This window comes from Heterodontus francisci, chromosome 6 (genome assembly GCF_036365525.1).
Source record: "Heterodontus francisci isolate sHetFra1 chromosome 6, sHetFra1.hap1, whole genome shotgun sequence".
NCBI classification, from domain to species: domain Eukaryota; kingdom Metazoa; phylum Chordata; class Chondrichthyes; order Heterodontiformes; family Heterodontidae; genus Heterodontus; species Heterodontus francisci.
In genome coordinates this window covers 94,537,089-94,563,088 of record NC_090376.1, presented here as the reverse complement: position 1 = coordinate 94,563,088, position 26,000 = coordinate 94,537,089, and the positions used below count along the sequence as shown (strand labels likewise).

General features: G+C 40.5%; 2 protein-coding genes across 2 annotated transcripts in view; one reads left to right on the top strand and one right to left on the bottom strand.

Annotated features, from left to right (window-relative positions):
- The window catches only part of LOC137371446 (phospholipid scramblase 1-like), a 348,513-nt gene that overhangs the window by 27,865 nt on the left and 294,648 nt on the right, over window positions 1-26,000 (top strand). The window lies entirely within an intron of this gene.
- The window catches only part of LOC137371445 (neurite extension and migration factor-like), a 34,029-nt gene continuing 13,326 nt past the window's right edge, over window positions 5,298-26,000 (bottom strand). Inside the window, exon 2 of the mRNA XM_068034061.1 lies at window positions 5,298-8,963. Within this exon, the coding sequence (XP_067890162.1) occupies window positions 5,390-8,818 (3,429 nt within the window). The 5' untranslated portion in view covers window positions 8,819-8,963 and the 3' untranslated portion in view covers window positions 5,298-5,389. The remainder of the gene's footprint in view (window positions 8,964-26,000) is intronic.

The window sequence follows — 26,000 nt, the reverse complement described above, 5'->3', positions numbered from 1 at the left end:
CATGATTTTGAATACCTCTATCAAATCACCTCTCAGCCTTCTCTTCTCCAAGAAAAACAGTCCTAACTTCTCCAATCTATCTTCATAACTGAAATTCCTCATCTATGGAACCATTTCTCATGAATCTTTTCTGTACTCTCTCCAATGCCCTCACATCTTTCCTAAAGTGTGGTGCCAAGAACTGGACACAATACTCCAGCTGAGGCCTAACTAGTGTCTTATATAAGTTCAACATAACTTCCTTATATTCTATGCCCCTATTGATAAAGCCTAGGATACTATATGCTTTATTAACTGCTCTTATCTTGTCTTGCAACCTTCAATGACTTATGCACAAGACTTTCTTTCAGTTTAATGACCCTGTCAAAGCTCCATCATGCTGCTGAACAGTGGGATGCGGGTCCCACGTATTGAGTTTCTAATCTCAAACATGGGACTGTGGAAATTTCCCTACATATTACAGAAGTAAAAAAGGAACAGCAGTGAATCAATCTCCACACTGGCAACAGTCCACAGGCAGACAGTCCTGAATGGAAATAGGAAATTGTAGAGTGCCATCCAAAGGGGACTTAATTTTAGGGAGAAAATGATATCTGGACAAATGAAGCAATAAACACGAACCTGAGTCATATAAAACTTGGACTCTGTTTTATTTTGTGGTACACTGCACTTACCTGTATGACAGCTGTTCTTAATGCAACACAAAGGGAAATCAAACTGTAATGCTTCCATGAAAGCAGGGTGCCATCATTAAGTTAATGAGCAATTAGTAGCTTTTAAGTGAGTAATTAAAATGAAGGCAAGTATAATTTTTACAAGTTAAATATTTTAAAAATTCTGATTTACTGGCCTCAGTAATGTGAGCCAGTTTAAAAATTAGTGATGCACTCTAACTAAGAAGCCTGGGAATAGAAATAGCTCCAACAGATATACAAGATGGACAGATTCGAGATGCCAGATTCAAGATGTCAAAATTAAACAAAATGTTCCTATTTTACAAATGGCATAGAAAAACTGGACCCATTTTGGCATTTAGAAACCGAACAGTACAACATTAAGATCACAAGAATACAAAGAAAGACCATTCAGCTCATTGATCTAACTGCTTCCAAATATTATAGGCCCCAGCCACTTATTTTAATCTCTAGAAGCAAACTTCAGCACAAGTATTTCCTCACCACCACCCCATGCACCCCCCACCCCCAACCCAACTTTAACCAGGAACTCCAGAGTACTCTTTACTGTTGAATGCTGGACAGCTGCTCTCCACAGACAATACCTGACCTCCACCATATCCTGTGCACTATTTAATCACAGCAATTTATAATTTTCCCCATACAACCAAATCTTCTCAACCAAAAAAATGTCCACTATTTTGAAGTACACGGCAACAACAGCTTTGTAAAGTTTGTTCTGCACATCTACTATTCTATGTAAGGGGAGGGATTTCCTCTAATGTCTAGTCTACTTTGAGGTCAGTTAATTTTAAACTCATGCCCTCAGGTTCTGCATGGACCAATACATCAGATGTGCCAGAATAAGTAAACTTTATTGAAGAAATCAACTTTGGATCCACCAAATAGCATAGCAAGTCAATTATACATGGTCTGAATTGAAAGCTCAGTACAAGAAACCTTTTTGCAGTAGATTATTCTTTATGTCTTCATACTGCAAGCAAAATATGAAGTTTGGTTGTGTAGACTGAATCATTATTCGGTCAGACTTCTGCCCTGCCAACTTTTCCCCTGTGAATTTCTTAGATTATTTCCCCTCTAAACCCATAAATATAAAAACACACAAAATAAGGCAGTTAAAAAAGTATACAGGATTGTTGGCTTTGGAAGTAGAAGCATGGAGTACAAAAGCGTGGAAGATATGCCAAACCCTTATAAATTGCTGGTTCGGCTTCAGCTGGAGTATTGTTTCTAATTCTGGCAACCACACTTTAGGAAGGATGTCAAGGCCTTGGAGAGAGTATAGGAGGAGATTTATTAGAAAGATACCGAAGATGAGGGTTTTCAATTAACTGGGATTGTTGCCTTTAAAGCAGAGATGATTAAGAGATTTTGTTGAGGTGTTCAAAATTATGAAGGGCTTTGATACAGTAAATAAGGACAAACTGTTTCCATTGCCAGGAGGGACAAAGTAACCAGACAGATTTCAGATAACTGACAAAATAACCAGTCGGGAGGTGAGTTTTTTTTCAAACTCAGCGAGTTATGATGATCTGGAATACACTGCCTGAAAGGATACTGGAGGCAGATTGAATAGTGACTTTCAAATGTGAATTGGATATATACTTAAGAAAAACATAAGAACATAAGAAATAGGAGCAGGTGTCGGCCATTCTGCCCTGCAAGCCTGCCCCGCCATGCAATAAGATCATGGCTGATCTGCGCCAGACTTCAACTCCTCTTTCGTACCAGCTCCTCATAGCCCTCAACTCCCCGATATTTCAAAAATCTATCTACCTCCTCTTTAAATACTTGTGATCTAGCCTGTTCAACTCTCTGGGGTACAGAATTCCAGACATTCACTACCCTCAGAAGAAATTGCGTCGCCTCTCAGTTTTAAATGAGTGCTCCCTTATTCTGTAACATGTCCCCTAGTTCGAGATTCCCCACTAGTGGAAACATCTTCTCAACATCTACCCAGTCAAACCCCCTCAAAATCTTGTACATTTCAATAAGAACAACCCTCATTCTTCTAAACTCTAATGAATAAAGGCCTAACCTGTTTAGCCATTCTTGATAAGTCAACCCCTTCATCCTTGAAAATTGAAAAGGAAAATTTTTAGCGCTATAGGGAAAGAGCAAGGAAGTGGGATTAATTCAATAGCTCTTTCAAAGAGAACAATGGCTTCTTTCGGTGCTATATGATTTTATGATGGAATGCAATTTTTTAACAGTGAAAAAATACAATACTTGCAAATGGTCAAGAGCTATTTCCTGTTAACCTGCAACTGCCACAGCACATTGAAACTTGCGAGCTTGTTAGTACCTGATTGCATTGCATGAGAGAATGTACACTCCTGTGGACAGAATATTAATCTAAATTTTGTGGTCAGTGGTGAATGAATGTCACTAGCTGTTTGTTACACTTACCCACATACTTTCTATGGACCTTTGCACTGGAAGTTGTGGCAATTAGAGTCAAAACAGGAGGACTGAGACTTGGGTGAAACAGGGTAAGCAATGGTGTGTCTCCTTAACCAAACAAACTGAGGAATCCTTATAGAGGCCTGCAGAGTCTGAACCAGGAAGTGTAAGTTAGTTCAATACCAAATCATATACAGAAAGCAAAATAAAAAGACAGGGAAAGAAGGTGGGATTAAGAAACAGATAAAAGAGAACATAAAAGAATTTTTAAAAAAAATCTCTTCCAATAATTAAAATCTGAAGGGATGAGACTCCAAACTTATAAAAGTTATTTTTCTGTGCCAGAGAGGTTGTTTGGCTGTAATTATGAGTTATCATGCCATTAAAAATTCACTTACACTTGAATGTACAAGCCCTAACTTTTCCTGACATGGTTAGTGGGCATTTAGTGGTCAAGTATCACAACATCAAGCCTTTCATCTATTTGAAGGCTGAATTTGTCAGCGAGATATGGTTACAGCAAAGCTTCTGGAAGAGTAGAGCAACTCAGATAGCAATTCCCCAATTTCCACCCTTAACTGCACATGCGCAACCACCAGATTTTGCTGTCCTATTTGCTCTTTAAAAATGGTGAGCACCAATAGTCTCACCATTACTTTTTATTGCAAAATCTGGGCCAATGTTAGTGGTAGAGTCTATTTTTCAGTGAGAAGGTACAACTGAAAGATACCAAGGGAATAAGTGCAGTTCATAGAAATGCCACTGGAATCAATCTGCACTCCATTTAGCAATGTATTTACTCTTAAAGTTATCTGCTTATAATTATTAGAATTTTAATATTGGCTGGATAGAGCACACAAAGAAATGAGGAACATAATTTATATTTATCAATGCTGTACTCACCACAATTCAAACAAACAGGCAATAAGTTCTTAGATCACTCACTAGATTAAATTATGCTTTCATTTAAGACAGGTAACAATGAAACAATCATGAAGGAATGATAAGGCAGCAAGTTGAAGTTTTTCTATTCTACAAGTGAAGGTAATAGCATGATCTTGAATGATGAAATGTCATCTTTTTCAATGGGCCTCGAGTGAAATGAAATTGTATGAAAAACATGCAATATTCTGTACTGGAAGTGTAGTGGAGTGCTTTACTGTGACTGTACAAAGAGTTAATTTTAAACTCAAACCATTTACCCCAGCAATTTGAGTTTCTGGGGAACCTCTTTAGGTTTATCTACATACATTCACAACCTATGGTCAGTACTAAAACATACCCTAAACCCATTTACAAATCTACCTACTTAGTATTTGTTTTATTTGAATTCATTTTCATGCTTAGGGAAATGTTAGAGAAAAGAATTTTCTGCGGAGGTGAGCAAAGGCTATAATTCACAATGGTCAAGCAAATCTTTGCAATAAAAGTTTTTCAACTAAATCAAAATAAACAGATAATATCCATCTATTTTTAGGGGTTTTACCACAAAATGCTTGAGAACACAATATTTACTGTTTTCCTTCTAAAATTAATATTTTGGTCAAAATGTTCCTGTTAAAGTGATGTATTAAGCTCAGCGTGACAGAACAAAACACTGACTAAAATTTGATTCTTAAAAATTGCAAAGAGAAGCAGATTGGACAAAAGGATAATTCTACAATAGGCAAGACAGTTAAATCAGGGTAATTAATTTAATTTACAGTAAAGCTAGACAGTGACAGCTTGACTATTAAAAAGGTGTCCTCGCAATAATAATCATTCTAAGTACATAAGCTGAATTGTAAATACATTAATATATGTAACTAGGATACACATTTTAAAACAGTCTGTATTAGCATTAAAGCTGAAAGCAAATCTAATTGACAATACCTTCAAAAATGTCCTAGATTTCTCCATGGTATGATATTCCCTCAAGTATAGCAAAAAAGGCAGACTTTTCAAATAGTGATATGTATTTAAAAAAAACTGCAATCCTTGTACCAATTCTATTTAAAACATTGTACATTTTGGTGGGCAAGGTCTCAAAATACTTGGTACCCTGAACTTTACTTACAGGGACGTATGCTAAATAATAATAAATCAGTTGAAGGACTCCAAGTATATAAACAGAATACATCATTGCTATGAGCAGAGGTAATAAAAAACTGAAGTTCACATGATATATCTTTCCTTTGTTACTCACAAAATGTATTGCTTGGATAGCTGGGAGTCAGCTATTTGTGCGGTAGAACCATACACACTTTGAACATAGCAAGATGCAATATGATTGACAGGGTAATTATTAAGATTCACATTGCTTGGGTTACATTCAGAAACATGCTGTGGTTTTTTTTTTGATCTTTTGTACCAATCTGCGATATCTGCATTGGTTTGGGTTTCCATTTGGAACTATTTTGCACTTCCAAAGACTGATTAACAGCAGGGAGAACAACTTGCCCATGATTTAAGATTGGTTCCACTGAGGCCATCATAAACTGATTAACTGCTGCCATTCCAGATACTATGTTGGAAAGGATATTACCAGGTTCGTCAAATTCTCTCTGACCATTATTTAATAATCTGCTTCCTCTAGTAATGTTGCTTAATACATCATCATATGATTCTGCAGAAGCAACCCAGTATTTTCCTTTTCCATTCAGTTTTGCTTCCTTTATAGGAAGTTTGTTTTTTGCATTCATTAAACCCTTCTTCACAAACTTTGCACACATTTCTAAATCTTTATTAGTAAACCCTTTTGTGGGTTTATAAGCTTTTTCAGATTGACATATTTGATTTGCATATAATGCATCTGAAGAGTTACCCTGAACTTCAACAGTTTCATAATCTTCTGGTGATGTACTGTCCTTTTCAATACTCTCTACTTTTATGCTTTTGATCTCAGTTTTGCAATTCTGGTATTTCTGAAGAGCTTTTCTGTCCCACTGAACTGCACTTGATTTTGCAAGACCTTTTCTTGCAATATTTATTGCCTTATTAATTTTTGAATATTTGTAATTACTTGAATTCAAATGATCAGAAGTCTGTAAATGGACAGAAGATTGTGCACATTGTGAACATGAAACACATGTTGGATCACTGTTGGTGCAATAAGTATGGATATTTGTACTGTATCGTTCACTACAAACCTGCCACTGCTCTACACACAAATTTGGTGATGGAGCCTTACTGGAAAGCTGACCGTGGCTGCAATGCTCCAAATATTTCATATCAGACTTGCCTGCTTTGGAGAGGATTTTTGGTGTATATTCCTGTGAAAATTCAGACCAAGAGTTCTGCTTTACTTTTGCTGGTGTAAAGTTTGAAATGTCTAAAATGCATGGAGAATCTTTTGAAGGAAACAGTTGCTTTGTTCCTTCATTTAATATCTTTTGACTGAGGTTGGCATTTAATTCATTTTGACTACTGTACGCCTTCCAGCCACATTGATTTATATTACTGTTTACAGTTGATTGATTTTCAACTCCAATCTGCATCCGTCTTTCATTTTCAGAGTCAACTGTGCCTAATGGAAATTGATCTTTTCCCATTACATTGTGAAGATATACATTCGGAATAGTCTCTACATTCCAAACTTCCTGGAGGTTTTGTTTTTCTGCTAAAAAATGAAGCACATTTGATCCACTACTGTTGCACCCTGTGGAGACATTATCAGTTTCTCTTTGCAGTGGAGAAAAGAATGGGTTTTCTGTCACAACTTTGTTGTACTGCCCATTGGCACAGGAATGATGGGAGGAAAATTGGAAGTTTTCGTTAACTGAGGAATCATTCCCATCGAGCAGAGACCGGAAATATCCTCCAAGGGATTCTGAAGCTGAGTGTGTATTGTAAGCAGATGGTACAGACCAGTCTGGGCAACTGGTAGCTGGAACTGGAGAAAGTAAACCACTACGTGTTTCTACTTTGTCACTGAATGTCGGGGAATGTAAACTCGCAGTGTTGAATTTAAGTAAGGTAGAAGCAGAATTCCACTGACCTGGAATTTTGTGCATGCTTGAATTTGGAACTTGAGGCTTTTCATTTGCACTTTCTAAAGAATTTCTACCACGAGTATCTTTACCATCCAGACCATTTGCTCTCCTTTTCTTTGAAAGTATTTTGTGTTTCTTCTTTAGCTTTTGTAATGAAGAGTCTTCATGCATGACTCTTAACTGATTGGCTTTACTCACAGTCCGAATGGTGATGCGCTTCAGTTCTATTTCATCTGTAAATTCATAAACCGACTTATCATATTTTTGTACTTTCTTGGGTACTTCTGTATTTGTAGCATCTGTTTCAATGACACTGTCTTTTTGGTGACTCAAAGTGCATCCTATTTTAATTGATGACATCCCATTAGCAAGTGTTCGTTGTTTTTTATTTTTAGAAGCAAAGAACATATAAGACATTCCAGCACCAGAACAGATTTTTAGTTTTCTATCAAGTTTTTCTTGGTTATGATACATATTACAATCATTAGGAATTCGAGACCAAAATTCCTTAAGTGGTGAAAGCTTTTTATATTTTTTTACCACTTCATCAGTCAATAGTACTTGTCTTTCTGTGCAATCTAATCTACTGATTTTTACATGCATGTTTTTGTGACCTTTAAACCGATTGACAATTATATATTTGATAATAACAGGTGGTTCTTTTTTCCCAGTTTTTTTTCTTTTCCGAGGGCACCAGTCATCATCATCTTCCCATGGGGCATCTACAACATGATCCTTTTTGCCCAAAGTTTTCATGGTCTCTAAAGAATCAATCTCATATAAATAATCATCACTATACCGTATTTGCCGTTTCGCCCTCAAGGTATAATTGGATTGATTTGAATACCTTTCAGAACTTTTCCTTAATAGCTTCCAATTTCCTCTATCTTCATTTAGAATGGAGGATAAGCAGACTGAGTCTATGGAATTCTCACCATCTTTCCAGTTATCCATAAAAACACCCGACAGAAGGCATTTGTTACTTTCTAATTCATACAGCGTGTGATGTTCTGGACTGTCATGTTCCTTTTTCTCTTCCTGTACAGAAGCAGAATGCTTTTTTATGGGGCTTTTCACATCTTTTTTGCTTCCATTACATCGGGTACTGGGAAAAAAATGAAGTTGTGCATCATCTTGAAAAGCATTAGTTTTCTCTCTCACATTGTCCTGAAAAGATTCATACCTTATCTTCAGTGAGCAGACATCACTACTTAGTGTTGATTCATCATCAAACAAAAAACTGTCACTTTCTTCTTCACTGATTAAGTTAGTTGAAAAATCATCTGTTGCACAGAGATCTAAAAATTCTTCTTTGTTTTCGTTTATGAAAGATTCAAAGTAACTCCAGTTCTGGCTTGGAATAGGTAGTAATGCATCATCTCCATTATATTTTTCCATGAACAAACTTTCTTGAGTATTGGTAGTGGTATCTGATTCATCAACCTTTGCACCATCAAATTTGTTTTCATATGTTATTCCATTTAAAGAAAAATTCAACATTTGGTCAGAAACAGAGTCTTCAGTCTGAAAAACTGAAAAGTGTGTTTCAGGAAGCATAGTAGTTTCCTTGCTCAGTTTCTTATTTTTGCATATTCTCCATTTGGCTCCAAATTCACAACATTCAATTTCATTTGCTTCAGAAATACCTTTAGCTATTCGATGAACTTCACAGGGCTCTTCATGAATACAAGAAAAGTCCTTAGGTTCCATAGTAAATTCTGCAAAATATTTTGCTACATGTAGGAGCATATGAAGAGAAACATTACACTGATTGAAGAAAGGAGGATTTTGATGAAGTAGCAGTCTCAAAAAAATCCATTTTTCTTAGCTGTTGTCATAGGTAAGTTGACCATTCTATATGCCATACAATGTAGCCCTTGATGTATGTCAGCTTCTAAAAAAAAATCAGAAATTTATGTCCTTAAAATCACATCTAGGTTACTCAATTTAAATACATCATGTTTCTACAGCTTTTGGAACAAAATCTGTTAAACACAAGCACAAAGAATATTTAAAATGAATCACACCAATAGCAAATATTACAATCCTTAAAATCTTTTAAGCATTTAAAATGTACTTTAAAAACTCTTGGTGACAGTTACAAGCAGATGAAGATGCACATGTTAAGCTTCATAGCACTTTAGTAGAAGTTGGTCATTTTGGTAAATATATTTGCCCAGCTTTCTTGGACGAACTGTTATTCTAGGTGAGCGATTATGTGCTAAACTCTTTGGTACAATTTCCTCAAGTCCTATGTGAGGTCCTTCTTTGTGGAAACCATGTCAAAGTTAATACATTTCTACTGGAAAACCTACAGTAAACCAAAATAAAATGCGTAAACAGCAGACGTGCATTGACTTATGTGGATAATATTTACATTTTCTTCCTTATTCTTTTATTTATACTTAAATGAGAAGCAAAATGTAGTATTTAATAAAAATGAGAAAAGTATTTCTTTTATAAGACAAAGTGATTCTTTTTTGAAAACGTTATAATTATCTTGCCTGCACACAGATAGCTCAAATGAGATCTCTCTCCGTTAGGCCAAACTGTCACTTAAGAGAAACTGTGCCCTGCATCCTAGAAAAGATTTAAAAGACTGGTTCCAGGGACGTGGGACTTCAGTTACATAAAAAGAGTGGAGAAGCTGGGGTTGTTCTTAAAGAGAAGGTTGAGAGATGATTTGATAGAGGTGTTGAGAATCTTGAGAGGTCTAGACAGAGCAGATAGAGAGAAAATATTCTTGTTGGCAGAAGGATCAAGAACCAGACAACATAGTGTCATGCAGGCCCCCACCTTCCAAGAATGAGGCATATTAATTTTGTCACATGAACATCGATTTTAAACTTGCTGGGAAGAGAAGGCCTGTTACATGGGCTGCCAGACACTTTGCTGAAAAACATTTGCATACTAACAGACAGTGCTTGTGGAGCCAAAAGGACCATTCCCTGACATTCAACCCACAATGGATTCTGATCACCAGACAACGAAGGTGTAAGGAAGAGCATTCCAGAGACTGCTAAGGTGACACAATCCACAAATTCTAGGACTGGTTAAACCAGCTGGTCACATAACTAACTAGCCAGTCCAGGGTTTTTTGAACTAGCCACAGAGTTTTTGAACTGAGAAAGACTGTTTGCTCCTGGAGTGCGAAGACCTCTCCTGTCTGCCCCCATCTCTTTCTCACAAGGCTCTGGACCCACTGAGGACACATGAACTTCAAGAGAGAAAAGTCTCCTACATCAAAAAAGGTTTAAGAATACTGGGCCCCAATGAAAAGCAAGACCTACCTACAATCAAGGACTTTACAACGAGCTCAAAGAACAGTAACCAAAACCATCTTCCGATATTGCCTCAAATTTTTCTACTGTATTTCTTCTGCTCTTTTCAGTCTCTATCTGCATGTATCGCGTATGCATGCTAGCGTGGGCGCGTCACGTATCTATAGGCATTAGCCGAATAGGGCGGCACAGTGGTTAGCACTGGGTTCAATTCTGGGTACTGCCTGTGCGGAGTTTGCAAGTTCTCCCTGTGACTGCGTGGGTTTTCGCCGGGTGCTCCGGTTTCCTCCCACAGCCTAAGACTTGCAGGTTGATAGGTAAATTGGCCATTATAAATTGCCCCTAGTATAGGTAGGGGAATTGAGGGAAGGTGGGGATGTGGTAGGAATATGGGATTAATGTAGGATTAGTATAAATGGGTGGTTGATGGTCAGCACAGACTCAGTGGGCCGAAGGGCCTGTTTCAGTGCTGTATCTCTAAATAAATAAAATTTAAAAATAAATAGAGTTTAAATTTAATAAAGTTCAACCTTCTTCATTAAACCTAAGAAAACCCGTTTGAATAGTTTCTTTGCTTTATAATTGGAAATTAGTGAACAAGGACTAAGGGGGAGCTAAAAAAAAATGCCGTGTTTAAAATTAAACCCTGTACGGTAAGACCAGGTGAAGGCTAGATCCCTTTCTCACCTGGTCATAACAACAGATTTAAGGTGATTGGCAAAAGAGCCAAAGGTGACAAGAGGAAAAACTTCTTCACGCAGCAATTAGTTAATATCAGGAATGCACTGCCTGAAAGGGTGGTTGAGCCAGATTCAATCATGGCCTTCAAAAGGGAATACGACAAGCTCCCGAAGAGAAATAAAAATGCTGGCTACAGAGAAAGGGCAGGTATGTGGGACAAATTAAATTACTCTTCCAGAGAGCTGGCACAGACTCAATGCTGGAACGATTCTATGACGATTCTAGAGTGTCTCCATTGCATACAGTTTGCAAGGCACAGGAGTAGTCTTCAAACCTGCTTTATGATCAGCATGGACCTATCCAACCCCAGGAAACCATGTTAAGACAGTAAAATTTGAATTCTCCATCTAAAGTCTTGCTTCCCACGCTTGGGCAGTTGCGAAAAGGCTCTCAGGTCACTTTGAAATCAGTTTCTCTCTGAGCCCACACTGCCACATATCAGAGAATCATAGTTTCAGCACTTAAGGAGTAATGACATTCTATGTTTATTGTTTAAGTGAGGTTATGTGGTTGCACAACTGATGAAGGATGGAAAGGGGAAATAATAATTTGGTGTGGGAAACCGGGTTTAGCTTCATCTCTGGGACTAAATCTTGCCCATACTGATGGGTTGAAACCCTTTTCAGTTGGCTACAAAAGTCAATCAGGAATAATTGTCAGCAGTCTCCATCCATCTTTAACTGGGCACAGGTCCACAGCATAAACTATCCACAAATTAACACAAATTCAAATCAAAGGTCTTAAGAATGGGAGAAATTGAAGAATATTCATGCTGGTGCAGGAGGAAATTCTCTTTCGAGACTGCACTTAGGACATCTTGTTACACAAGGTAGAGGGAAAAAGAAAATACTTTTTCATCCCCCGTCTCAATTACTCACCAGGAAGGGATAGGGAGAAGCAATATAAACTAAATGGAACTGTTCTAAACAGTGTACAAGGGCAGAGAGACCTGGGGGTTCATGTGCATAGGTCTTTGAAGGTGGCAGGATATAGTGAGAGAGTAGTTAGCAAAGCATATTGTATCTTTGGCTTCATAAATACAGAACAAAAGCAGGTAAGTTATGCAGAACCCGTATAAAAGTTCTGGTTAGGCTCTTCTTCTTTGGCCTCCTTGTCTCAGGAGACAATGGGTAAGCGCCTGCAGGTGGTCAGTGGAGCAGCTCCTGGAGTGGCTATAAAGGCCAATTCCTGAGTGACAGACTCTTCCACAGGTGCTGCAGATAAAATTGGTTGTCAGGGCTGTTTCGCAGTTGGGTCTCCCCTTGTGCTTCTGTATTTTTTCCTGCCAACTGCTAAGTCTCTTCGACTCGCCACACTTTAGCCCCGCCTTTATGGCTGCCCGCCAGCTCTGGCAATCGCTGGCAACTGACTCCCACGACTTGTGATCAATGTCACAGGACTTCACGTCACGTTTGCAGACGTCTTTAAAGCGGAGACATGGACGGCCGGTGGGTCTGATACCAGTGGCGAGCTCGCTGTACAATACGTCCTTGGGGATCCTGCCATCTTCCATGCGGCTCACATGGCCAAGCCATCTCAAGCGCCGCTGACTCAGTAGGGTATAAGCTGGGGATGTTGGCCGCCTCGAGGACTTGTGTGTTGGAGATACGGTCCTGCCACCTGATGCCAAGGATTCTCCGGAGGCAGCGAAGATGGAATGAATTGAGACGTCGCTCTTGGCTGACATACGTTGTCCAGGCCTCGCTGCCATAGAGCAAGGTACTGAGGACACAGGCTTGATACACGCGGACTTTTGTATTCCGTGCCAGTGTGCCATTTTCCCACACTCTCTTGGCCAGTCTAGACATAGCAGTGGAAGCCTTTCCCATGCGCTTGTTGATTTCTGCATCGAGAGACAGGTTACTGGTGATAGTTGAGGTTAGGCTACAACTAGAGTATTGTGTCCAGTTCTGGTCACCACAATTTAGGAAGGATAGATTCAGAGTCATAGAGTCAGAATCATGGATTCATATACGGCACAGAAGGAGACCATTTGGCCCATCAAGTCCATGCCAACTCTCCATGGAGCCATCCAGTCAGTCCCACTCACCCGCTTGATCCCTGTAGCCCTGCAAGTTTATTTCCTTGAAGTCATTGTCTCTGCTTCCACCAGCCTTGTGGGCAGCCAGATCATTACAACCCGCTGTGTAAAACAGTTGTTCCTCATATTCCCCCTGCATCTCTTGCCCCAAACCTTCTATCTGTGTCCCCTAATCCTTGTACCATTAGTTAATAGGAACAAAGATGTGAAAGTCCTTGAGACGGTGCAGAGTAGATTTACCAGAATGGTTCCAAGGATGGGGGATTTTAGCTACAGGTTTGGTTGGAGAAGGTGGGGTTGTTCTCCTTGCAGCAAAAAAGATTGAGGGGAGATTTGATGGAGGTGTACCCTTCAGTCCCCTTTTGAAGAAAACTCATGCTTCCCCATCCATCCTATCCCAACTACTGGCCCATATCTAACTTTCCTTTCCCCAAGGTCTTTGAGCATGTTACTCTCAGCTATGTGCCTACCTTTCTGTAACTCCCTGTTCAAATCCCTCTACTCTGACAACCACCGAAGTTGGTTGGAATCTGAAACTATGATGTATTATCCCTCCTTGCTCTATTTGTCCCCTCCACAGCATTTAACAGTGTCATATTCCCCCAATACCTAGCTCCATGGGACGGACCTTGCTTGGTCCATTCCTGCCTATCTGGATGAAGGAAACACACCTCCGGCAATAACATCTCCTCCCTCTCCTACACCATTACCCGCAGGAGTTTAAGGATCTATCCCTGGCCCCCCTCCTCTTTATCTACATACAATCTATCAGTGTCATCCATCTACATCATGTGTATGCTGATATGTCTGCCCAACATGAAGTCTTTAATGAATCACAACTTCTTTCAGCTGATTATCAGGAAAATTTCTACCATTGTGTTTGGTTTCCATGGGATAAATCAAACTCCACTGCCACTGATATTATTCCTTCCCTGACCATTCACCTCGTCATTGTATTTTATCCTCAGCTGAGCTTCCTATCCTTCATGCCATCATTACCATAGTTTACTTCCCTACCCTTCTCCACCACTAAAAGCTTTAGTCTTGCTGAAAATAGAGACATTATGTCGAAGCTTTTCGTCTTGACAGCCATTCGCTGGTTCATTCCCCAGGGCAATGCCTTGACCAGAGTCAAGCAGCCTGGTTTAAATTTCAAACAAAGCTTTGCAGCTGTGAGTCACCATTAACTGGTACATTCTCCATGTCAACGCCTCTACCAGAGTTCACTTACTAATCAATCAGCACTCTCTTCTCATACAGTAAAAATTTGTTGTTTTCCCTTACTTTGGTATTGTTGCAGATTGTCCTGATGAGTGCGACGAAAAGCTTCAACATAATTTCTCTATTTTCAGCAATATTCAAGTTCTGTACTACCAAATGGCTATTTGTATAACGTAAAACTTTATTGGTGCTTTATTCAGCTCCAGACTTAAAGACTCAAACACTCATCCATCATCCACTGTCCATAAACTCTCACTTGACCAAAACGAAGCTACCAGCATCCTGTTCTGCATTAAGCACTGCTTCCTCACCAACACCAGCTCCCTGAACTCCAATGTCCATTCCTCTGGCACTTTCCCAGAGATTACAGGCATTTAAAAAGGAATAATTAAAATATTTTAAGTCAAGTCTGAAAGACACATGAAAACATACTGTATTTTTCAACTTAAAAGTACTTGAATTTCCAGAGTCACTTATGCAAAAGTTCCACCTTCAGCCCCCTTGCCAAAAAAACTCATCCTCACCCATCCTCTCCAACTATTCCCCACAGTAAAGTTAGACATGGAGCAAGTTTCTAGAACCTGTTACTAGAGACAAAATAGATGAACATATGAACAAATATAAGCTGATCATAGAGATTTGTAAAGGATAAATCATGTTTAATATACCTAGTTGAATTTTTTGAGTTAACATAGTAGATAAGGGAGTGTCTATGAATGTTATTTATGTGGACTTCAAAAAGGTATTTGACAAGGTTCCACATAACAGACTTACAAAATGAAAGTATATGGAGTTGGAAGCTTGGATACAAAGCTGGTTAGGAGGTAGGAGGCAGGGAGTAGAAACAATGGGTAGGTACTCAAATTGGCAGGTTGTGACTAGTGGTATCTCCCAGGGATCTGCTTCTCATTTTATTTATAAACTACTTGGATGAAGAAATGGAGGCTGTCTATATTTTGCTAACAACACTAAGTTAGGTGGCACGATACATAGGTGTAGATGGGAGCAGAAACTTTCAAAGGGACATCAGGTGATCTGTCGGAGGTGGAACTGGAGCTTATTGTGGGAAAATGTGAGGTTATCCACTTTAGACCCAATAAAGATAGATCAGAGTATTTTCTAAATGGTAAGAAGCTATGAACTGTGCAGGAGCAGAGAGATTTAGGGGTCCAAGTACAGAAATCACTAAAAGCCAGTGGACAGATTCAAAAAATGTGTAAGTCTAATGAAATGGTGACCTTTATCTGAAGAGGACTGGAAAACAAAAGAGTGGAAAGTTAAGTTACAGCTGTACAGAGTTCCAATTTGCCCCCATCTGGAATACTGCATTCAGTTCTGGGCACCAAACCTCAGAATAATATACTGACGTTGGAGGGGTGCAGCACAGATTCACCAAAATGATACAGGGTAAAACGGTCAAATTTTAAGGCAGGTTTCATAAAGTAGACTTAGGAACATAGGAAGTTGGGAACGGGAGTAGACCATTCAGCCCCTCGAGCCTGTCCCGCCATTCAATGAAATCATGGCTGATCTGCGGCCTAACTCCATATACCTGCCTTTGGCCCACATCCCTTAATATCTTTGCTTAACAAAAATCTATCTCAGATTTAAAGTTAACAACTCTTCTAGCTTCAACTGCTGTTTGTGGGAGGGAGTTCCAAACCTCTACCACCCTTTGCGTGAAGAAGTGCTTCCTAACATCTCTCCTGAACGGTCTGGTCCTAATTTTTAGACTATGCCCCCTAGTTTATGAATCTCCAACCAGTGGAAATAGTTTATCTTTATCTAGCCTATCTTTTCCTGTTAATATCTTGAAGACTTCGATCAGATCACCCCTTAACCTTCTAAAATCTAGGGAAAACAGGCCTAATTTGTGTAATCTCTCCTCATAACTTAACTCCTGTAGTCCAGGTAACATTCTTGTAAACCTACGTTGCACTCCCTCCAAGGCCAATATATCTTTCCTAAGGTGTGGTGCCCAGAACTGCTCACAGTACTCCAAGTGGGGTCTAACCAGGGTTTTGTACAGCTGCAGCATAACCTCTGTGTCTTTATACTCCAGTCCTCTAGATAAAAAGGCTAGCATTCCATTAGCCTTTTTGATTATTTTCTGCACTTGCTCGTGGCATTTTAAAGATCTATGCACCTGAACCCCCAAGTCTCTTTGGATATCCACTGTTCTTAACCTTTTCCCATTTAGAAAGTACCCTGCTCTATCCTTTTTTGGTCCAAAATGGATAATCTCACACTTGTATTCCCTTGAATATAGAAGATTAAGGAATGATCTAAGTGAGATAGATGTTTAAGATGATCAAAGGATTTTATACAGTAGATGGAGAAAAACTGTTTCTTCTGCTGGTAGAGTCCAGATCAGGGGTGCATAACCTTAAAATTAGTGCTAAACCATTCAGGGTTGCTGTCAGAAAACACTTTTTCACACAAAAGTTAGTGGAAGTCTGCAACTCTCTCCCCGAAAAGCTGTTGAGACTAGGTCAATTGAAAAGTTCATGAGAGATTCATAGATTTTTGTTAGGCAAGGATATTAAGGCAGGTAGATGGAGCTTAGATACGGGTCAGCCAGGATCTAACTGAATGGCCTACTCCTGTTCCTATAAAATCATGTCCACACCTTCAAATCCCTTGAAAGTCTTGCTCCTCCCCATCTCTCAGCTCCTCCGACCATACCTTCTTACACCCTTCAATCATCCAATGCTAATCTGCAGTGCCTCCTTTCTCTATTGCCCAGTCACTGCCAAAGATTTCAGTTCTGATGAAAGGTCACAGACCTGAAACGTTAACTCTGTTTCTGTCCACAGCGGCTGCCAGACCTGTTGAGTATTTCCGGTACTTGCTGTTCTCATTTCAATTAACTAGGTCCTGCTTTCTGAATCTCCTTGCACCTCTACCATTGTCTTCCTTTACAAATTTTCTCAAAACGCACCTTTTTCTACCCAGTCTTCACTTACCTCCCCAAACCTTCACCCATGGCTCAGCATCGTGTAAAGGCCCTTGGTAGGACCTATTGCATTAAAAAGATGGCAATATATACAAATATAGAATTGCAGATAAATGTTTGACTCCTATTCAAGCTGGATATTAATAAATAGTGTAATACTGCTAGTTTTCTCTGAGGTAGTTCTACTCCTCCACCTACCTTTTAAGCATTTCACAGCTAAGGACTCTGGTCAAGTCTGGCCCTCAGATTTGTTTCAAATATTGCAGTAATATATTACACAAAATGCAGACAAATTAAAAGTCTAATCAAAGTTGTAACTAAGATTTCAGAAAATCACAAGACTGGGCATACCTGGGAGGACACTGCCTGATATATATATCTTCTTCTTTGGCCTCCTTGTCTTGAGACAATGGGTAAGCGCCTGGAGGTGGTCAGTGGATTGTGAAGCAGCGCCTGGAGTGGTTATAAAGGCCAATTCTAGAGTGACAGACTCTTCCACAGGTGCTACAGATAAAATTGGTTGTCGGGGCTGTTACACAGTTGGCTCTCCCCTTGCGCTTCTGTCTTTTTTCCTGCTAACTGCTAAGTCTCTTCGACTCGCCACACTTTAGCCCTGCCTTTATGGCTGCCCGCCAGCTCTGGCGATCGCTGGCAACTGACTCCCATGACTTGTGATCAATGTCACAGGACTTCATGTCGCATTTGCTGATGTCTTTAAAGCAGAGACATGGACGGCAGGTGGGTCTGATACCAGTGACGAGCTCGCTGTACATTGTGTCCTTGGGGATCCTGCCATCTTCCATACGGCTCACATGGCCAAGCCATCTCAATCACTGCATGCTATTACCACAGTCCTTTGTGTTTTGTATAATTGTGTTTATATTTCCATCTCCGTCACTTCCCTGTCAGTCTCTCTCACCATCCCCCCAACCTTCATCTTGATCTTTTGTGACAATCATCTTCTGCAAAGTTTCTAACAAACCACAGTTGCCCGAACACCTCTAAACTCTGAATTTATGTTACAGCTCAGCTGCTCAGTTTGTGATCCAATACAACTTTACTTTTTATAGCAAGTTTAATATTTAACAAGGTGCTTCATATAGGCACAATCAAACAAAATGGATGAAGAGACAAGGGAGATATAAGCAGTAAGAGATTGGTTTTAAGGAGGGCTTTGAGATAAAATAGGGCAGTGCAGAGGTTTAGGAAGGGAATTTCAGAGCATGGGGCCTAGACAGCTGAAGATTTGTGCGGTGAAGGGACGGGGGATCTTGACAAAAGGCCAAAGCCAGATGAACAGGATCTGGCGGGGGGAGGGGGGGGGGGGGGGGTGGGCGGAAATCGCTGTAGAGCTGGAGGAAGTTAGAGAGGGAGGGAGAAACAAACCTATTAATAGATTTCAACATGAGGATGGGAATTTTAAATTGAAGGCATCAGAGGACTGGTAGCAATGCAGGTGAGAGTTGACGGGCGAGTGTGACTTTGTGCAGGATAGGTTATGGGCAGTAGAACTTTGGATCAGCTGAAATTTAGAAAGGATGCACTATGGTAGGCTGGCCAGGAAAGCATTGAAATGGTTAAGTCTGGAGGTGACTAAAACATGGATAAGAGTTTGAGGTGCAGTTACGAAGGTGGAAGTAAGACAATCTTCGTGATGAACAGTATATGGGGTCAGATGTTCAATTCCAGGTCAAATTGAATGCTGAGATTGGAAACAGTCCTGTTCAGCCTGTGGATAGATGGATAGATTCGAAGTTGAGGGCAAGGAATGACCAGGCTGAAGGTGGTGGCTTTAATCATCCCAATGCTCAACTGAACAAAATTGTGGCTCATCCAGGTTTGGATGTTGGACAAGCACTCTAACAGCACAGAGACATTGGAGGGGAGGGGCAGTCAACAGAGGTGGTAGAAAGGTATAGCTGAGTGTCATCAACTTACATTTGAAGGCTTACCCCATATCTTCGGAAGATGCCACCAAGGAGCAGTATGGAGATAAGGGAGAGGAAGGGGGCAAGGCTAGTTCTTCAGGGATGCTAGATGTAACAATGAGTGCAAAGGCAGGGTGAAAAGGCATTGCTGGATAAGTAAGAGTGGAACCAAGTGAGCACAGTGCCAGCGAATTGGAGGGGAGATGTCGGAGGAGATTGGTATGGTTGACTGTGTCAAAGGCTGCACACAGGTTAAGGCAGATTAGGAAAAATGCACCATGCTCATTCATCGAAGAGGTCATCTGTGATTTTAATTAGAGTTGTTTCAGTGATGTGTTGGGGCAAAGACCTAATTGTAGATATTGAAATACAGGCCGTAATTTTACTCCTCCCGCACGAGTGGGCTGGAGGCGAGGCGGGGCGGGGGGGTGGGGGTGTGGTGGGCGTAAAATTAAATTAAAATTAAACATCTACAATGTCAGCCAGCACTGCACCAGGAAGGAAAGTTGGGAAGTCAGCAGTTCACTAGAAATGGGATCAAAGGAGCAGAAGGTGGGCCTGATAGACAAGATGAGCTCAGAATGGTATGAGGAAAGATGGGAGATAAACTAGAGACTGAATTACAGGTCCAGGGCAGGGGGAAGTTGAGGGCAGGTTTGGCTGGTGAGGAAGCAGCAGAGGCAACTGAATAGATGGTCTCAACCTTTAAGTCAAGTCAATGTGTTTTGCTGAATAATAATTTTCTTTGGTCCACTGACTGGAGTCTGAATTTATATTTTTTGAAGAAATTTAAAAGGAACTTTTAAAAAAGGATGATTGTTGGCAGCTTAAAATGATCATCTAGTTTGCTACACTGTATTCTACATTGCAAAGGACTGTGAGGAAGGAGATGAAATATCTGCTAATTCCCCTGCAAGAACCAAGACCCAAGGAGTTTAAAGAAACTACCTGTTCTTTCAGCAAGCAGAAAAATCCTGCTAACTGCTATGTTTGAATGACTTAGTGACTGTCATGTGTCAAGCCCCTCCCCATCTGCAGTTTTAAGCTGGTGTTTTCTCTGCAGCAAAGGAGAAGCAACTGGACTCTGACATGAGCAGACCCTAAGTGGACCCTCTTACTCCATCTCCATTCCAGCTTGAAAGCTTTCAAATCCTGCTGGTTGACTGAACACCTTTGCGTACTCCAGCTACAACCCGAAACCCCATTGGAGGAAATCATCCAAGAGACTCATCGAACCAGTTATCTACCTCTTCATACTAAAAGCCTCAGGACCACTGAATTCAGCCAAATCACTAAACCCCACAGACTGTATACCTTTCTTCGGGACTCTACCTCAACCAATCTACCTTTGCCCCTCTGTAACCTATTTTTGTGTGTGTAAACCTCTAGTGTGTATGTGACGTTGTTTATTATTTTATTAGTTCAGTTTAGGTAGAATAAAGTTAACCTCTTTGTTAACTCAAGAAAACCTGTCCGATTGGTTCTTGTTCTGATCAATGCAAGTAAGTAAGCAAGCACTTACTGAATTAGGCAGTACATCCACTTTAAGAAAGACCACAACAGGTTTAATTCTAATGAGGAGGAGGAAAAGAGGCAAGCCATTTAACCTCTCCTCACTTGACTGTATCATTAGTGACAAAGAACTCCACGAGCTTCTTGCACTTGTTGGCTGTGAGGGTGGAAGGGGCAGGGCAGAGGTATTTGAGAAGAGTTGGTCGTAGAGATAAGCCAGGGGTTATCTTTGCTCTCCAGGGTGATTCTGGAATAACTGGTGGTTTTGACACAGCACAATGAGGCCTAACAGCTATTGATGCAGTTCAGGCAGATCTGACAAGAGATGGCTGAATTTGATATGCTCAAGTCTGCATACCTTGGACTTGGCGGAGCTAATATAGAAAGCATACCAGAGGAAACAAAACTGGGGTTCCTGCTGCCTAATAAAAAAAAAAAAAAAAAAATACCAGAGGAAACAACCAGGATCGGACAGTAACATTTTTTACTGGGAACAAGGATTGAAAGTGGAAGTGTGGTCATGGTCGAGCAGATTGACATCTTCAAAAGTATTCTAGCAAATGGAAAGCCAAAAAATAGTTCTAAGTGCAATTATGTTAGGTGGGGGAAGAATTTTCCCTAGGAGTGGATGCAGATCAAAATGGTGTAAGGGGTATGGGGATATGGGATACAAGAGATCATGGGAGTACAGCCCATGCCAGAAAGCAAGTGGCCATGAGCTTATATCAAAAAAGAGAAGTTTGGCAAAGACAGAAGGGCAATGAATTGAAGGGAGAGATAATGAGATGAGTTGAGATGGAGATTAAAATGACCAAGGATGATAGAGCCACTCAGTGCCGAGGCCAAGGGAGGTATGATAGGAAGCTACCTTAGTGAGAAACTCTGTATGGAGCTTTGGAGACAGGGTGGGGGTGAAAAACAGGGGCTGAAGTACAGAAAAAAAGATTTTAAAAGGTGAGGTAAGAGGGGTGGAGCAAGGTTGAAGGAGAAGCAAGTGCCAGAGAAGTAGGGAGACACACCAAGGTGTGATTCGGTCATAAGGGCCATTCGACCACTACAGCAGTTTGGCCAGGACAATTGGTCTCAAGTATAACTAAATGAAGAAGCTTCAAAAAAAAAAAAGGACAAGGTACTGTCATCCTCAAGCCAAGTTTCAGTCAAAGCCAAGATGTGAATGCAACCATCCATAAAGTCTTTGTTGCAAGTGGATGGTCATTCTGGAGTGAAATGCAAAGAGAGCCAGTAATTGTTAACACAGCAGCAAAATCAGATGGGTCACTAATTGCTGGGGTGAATAGAGTGACGAGATTAGCAAAATTAACACCCAGTGGGTGTGTGTGCTGGGTGAGAAAGTCAATGAGACAGAATGATGCAGTTAGGATTGTTGCTGATAAAGGAGGCAATGGCCTGCGCCTTGATGGGCCTTTAGAGAGTATCCAAGAGAGGGACAGAGGACTGCCCCTTCAAGTTTTGTATCATCTGAAAATTTGACCAATTCACATCCAGTTTCTGATGCCAGATCATTGAGGTAAATTAGAAAGGGCAATGGGCCCAATACAGAGTCCTCAAGCACTCCATTCAGTGCCCACCATCATCCCCAAATTCTGGCATCTTCGTTCTCATACATCGTTTCTCTAACCTTTAGCCAATTTCCCATTCATATTCAATTTTTGGCCAGAATCATCATAGCTTGAAGTTTGATTAGTAACCTTTCATGTGGAACTTTATCAAATGCTTTTTGGAAATCCAATGACATATGTCGCAGGGTTTATCACAATTAGCTTGGATTTTCACTTCTTCAAAATAAGTAGGATGCTCAGGCTGGGCATTTCCACTCTAAAGCCAAGTTGCTGTTCTTTAATAATTGAACAGATAATCCTTAAGTTTACTCCTTATGATCAAAATTCCATTTATTTTTATAAGGAATTGAAGCATTCTGCAGTTGCACATGTCTCTTTCAACACCAATTTTGAATACGTGCAACAGCATGTTTCCAATCTACTGGCACATCAAGTGTCCTCACAAATCTCCCTGGGATAAAAACATCTAAACCTGATTATATATTTCTTTTAAACCTTTTCAACTTGTCTAGTTCTTCCATCTCATGTATATATAAGTCCTAAATTTTACTGTGGTTCTTTTTTGCGTGATTAGGCATTCTTCGTATGTGGTATATTTTGAGGAAATAAACTGTTCGATATGCCCTTATCCTCAGTTTCAAGCCCACTTTTTTTTTACATTTGTTCGTGGGATGTGAGCGTCGCAGACAAGGCCAGCATTTATTGCCCATCCCTAATTGCCCCACATAAGATGGTGGTGAGCTGCAGTCCATGTGGTGTAGGTACACTCACAGTGCTGTTAGGGAGTTCCAGGATTCTGACCCAGCGATGGTGAAGGAACAGCGATAAAGTTCCAAGTCAGGATGGTGTGTAACTTGGAGGGAAATTTGCAGGTGGTGATGTTCCCATGCATCTGCTGCCCATGTCCTTTTAGATAATACAGGTCACAGATTTGGAAGATGCTGTCGAAGGTGCAGCCAGGATGTTGTCAGGGCCCATAGCCTTTGCTGTATCTAGTGCCTTTAGCCGTTTCTGGTGATAGTTGAGGTTAGGCTACAACTAGAGTATTGTGTCCAGTTCTGGTCACCACAATTTAGGAAGGATAGATTCAGAGTCATAGAGTCAGAATCATGGATTCATATACGGCACAGAAGGAGACCATTTGGCCCATCAAGTCCATGCCAACTCTCCATGGAGCCATCCAGTCAGTCCCACTCACCCGCTTGATCCCTGTAGCCCTGCAAGTTTATTTCCTTGAAGTCATTGTCTCTGCTTCCACCAGCCTTGTGGGCAGCCAGATCATTACAACCCGCTGTGTAAAACAGTTGTTCCTCATATTCCCCCTGCATCTCTTGCCCCAAACCTTCTATCTGTGTCCCCTAATCCTTGTACCATTAGTTAATAGGAACAAAGATGTGAAAGTCCTTGAGACGGTGCAGAGTAGATTTACCAGAATGGTTCCAAGGATGGGGGATTTTAGCTACAGGTTTGGTTGGAGAAGGTGGGGTTGTTCTCCTTGCAGCAAAAAAGATTGAGGGGAGATTTGATGGAGGTGTACCCTTCAGTCCCCTTTTGAAGAAAACTCATGCTTCCCCATCCATCCTATCCCAACTACTGGCCCATATCTAACTTTCCTTTCCCCAAGGTCTTTGAGCATGTTACTCTCAGCTATGTGCCTACCTTTCTGTAACTCCCTGTTCAAATCCCTCTACTCTGACAACCACCGAAGTTGGTTGGAATCTGAAACTATGATGTATTATCCCTCCTTGCTCTATTTGTCCCCTCCACAGCATTTAACAGTGTCATATTCCCCCAATACCTAGCTCCATGGGACGGACCTTGCTTGGTCCATTCCTGCCTATCTGGATGAAGGAAACACACCTCCGGCAATAACATCTCCTCCCTCTCCTACACCATTACCCGCAGGAGTTTAAGGATCTATCCCTGGCCCCCCTCCTCTTTATCTACATACAATCTATCAGTGTCATCCATCTACATCATGTGTATGCTGATATGTCTGCCCAACATGAAGTCTTTAATGAATCACAACTTCTTTCAGCTGATTATCAGGAAAATTTCTACCATTGTGTTTGGTTTCCATGGGATAAATCAAACTCCACTGCCACTGATATTATTCCTTCCCTGACCATTCACCTCGTCATTGTATTTTATCCTCAGCTGAGCTTCCTATCCTTCATGCCATCATTACCATAGTTTACTTCCCTACCCTTCTCCACCACTAAAAGCTTTAGTCTTGCTGAAAATAGAGACATTATGTCGAAGCTTTTCGTCTTGACAGCCATTCGCTGGTTCATTCCCCAGGGCAATGCCTTGACCAGAGTCAAGCAGCCTGGTTTAAATTTCAAACAAAGCTTTGCAGCTGTGAGTCACCATTAACTGGTACATTCTCCATGTCAACGCCTCTACCAGAGTTCACTTACTAATCAATCAGCACTCTCTTCTCATACAGTAAAAATTTGTTGTTTTCCCTTACTTTGGTATTGTTGCAGATTGTCCTGATGAGTGCGACGAAAAGCTTCAACATAATTTCTCTATTTTCAGCAATATTCAAGTTCTGTACTACCAAATGGCTATTTGTATAACGTAAAACTTTATTGGTGCTTTATTCAGCTCCAGACTTAAAGACTCAAACACTCATCCATCATCCACTGTCCATAAACTCTCACTTGACCAAAACGAAGCTACCAGCATCCTGTTCTGCATTAAGCACTGCTTCCTCACCAACACCAGCTCCCTGAACTCCAATGTCCATTCCTCTGGCACTTTCCCAGAGATTACAGGCATTTAAAAAGGAATAATTAAAATATTTTAAGTCAAGTCTGAAAGACACATGAAAACATACTGTATTTTTCAACTTAAAAGTACTTGAATTTCCAGAGTCACTTATGCAAAAGTTCCACCTTCAGCCCCCTTGCCAAAAAAACTCATCCTCACCCATCCTCTCCAACTATTCCCCACAGTAAAGTTAGACATGGAGCAAGTTTCTAGAACCTGTTACTAGAGACAAAATAGATGAACATATGAACAAATATAAGCTGATCATAGAGATTTGTAAAGGATAAATCATGTTTAATATACCTAGTTGAATTTTTTGAGTTAACATAGTAGATAAGGGAGTGTCTATGAATGTTATTTATGTGGACTTCAAAAAGGTATTTGACAAGGTTCCACATAACAGACTTACAAAATGAAAGTATATGGAGTTGGAAGCTTGGATACAAAGCTGGTTAGGAGGTAGGAGGCAGGGAGTAGAAACAATGGGTAGGTACTCAAATTGGCAGGTTGTGACTAGTGGTATCTCCCAGGGATCTGCTTCTCATTTTATTTATAAACTACTTGGATGAAGAAATGGAGGCTGTCTATATTTTGCTAACAACACTAAGTTAGGTGGCACGATACATAGGTGTAGATGGGAGCAGAAACTTTCAAAGGGACATCAGGTGATCTGTCGGAGGTGGAACTGGAGCTTATTGTGGGAAAATGTGAGGTTATCCACTTTAGACCCAATAAAGATAGATCAGAGTATTTTCTAAATGGTAAGAAGCTATGAACTGTGCAGGAGCAGAGAGATTTAGGGGTCCAAGTACAGAAATCACTAAAAGCCAGTGGACAGATTCAAAAAATGTGTAAGTCTAATGAAATGGTGACCTTTATCTGAAGAGGACTGGAAA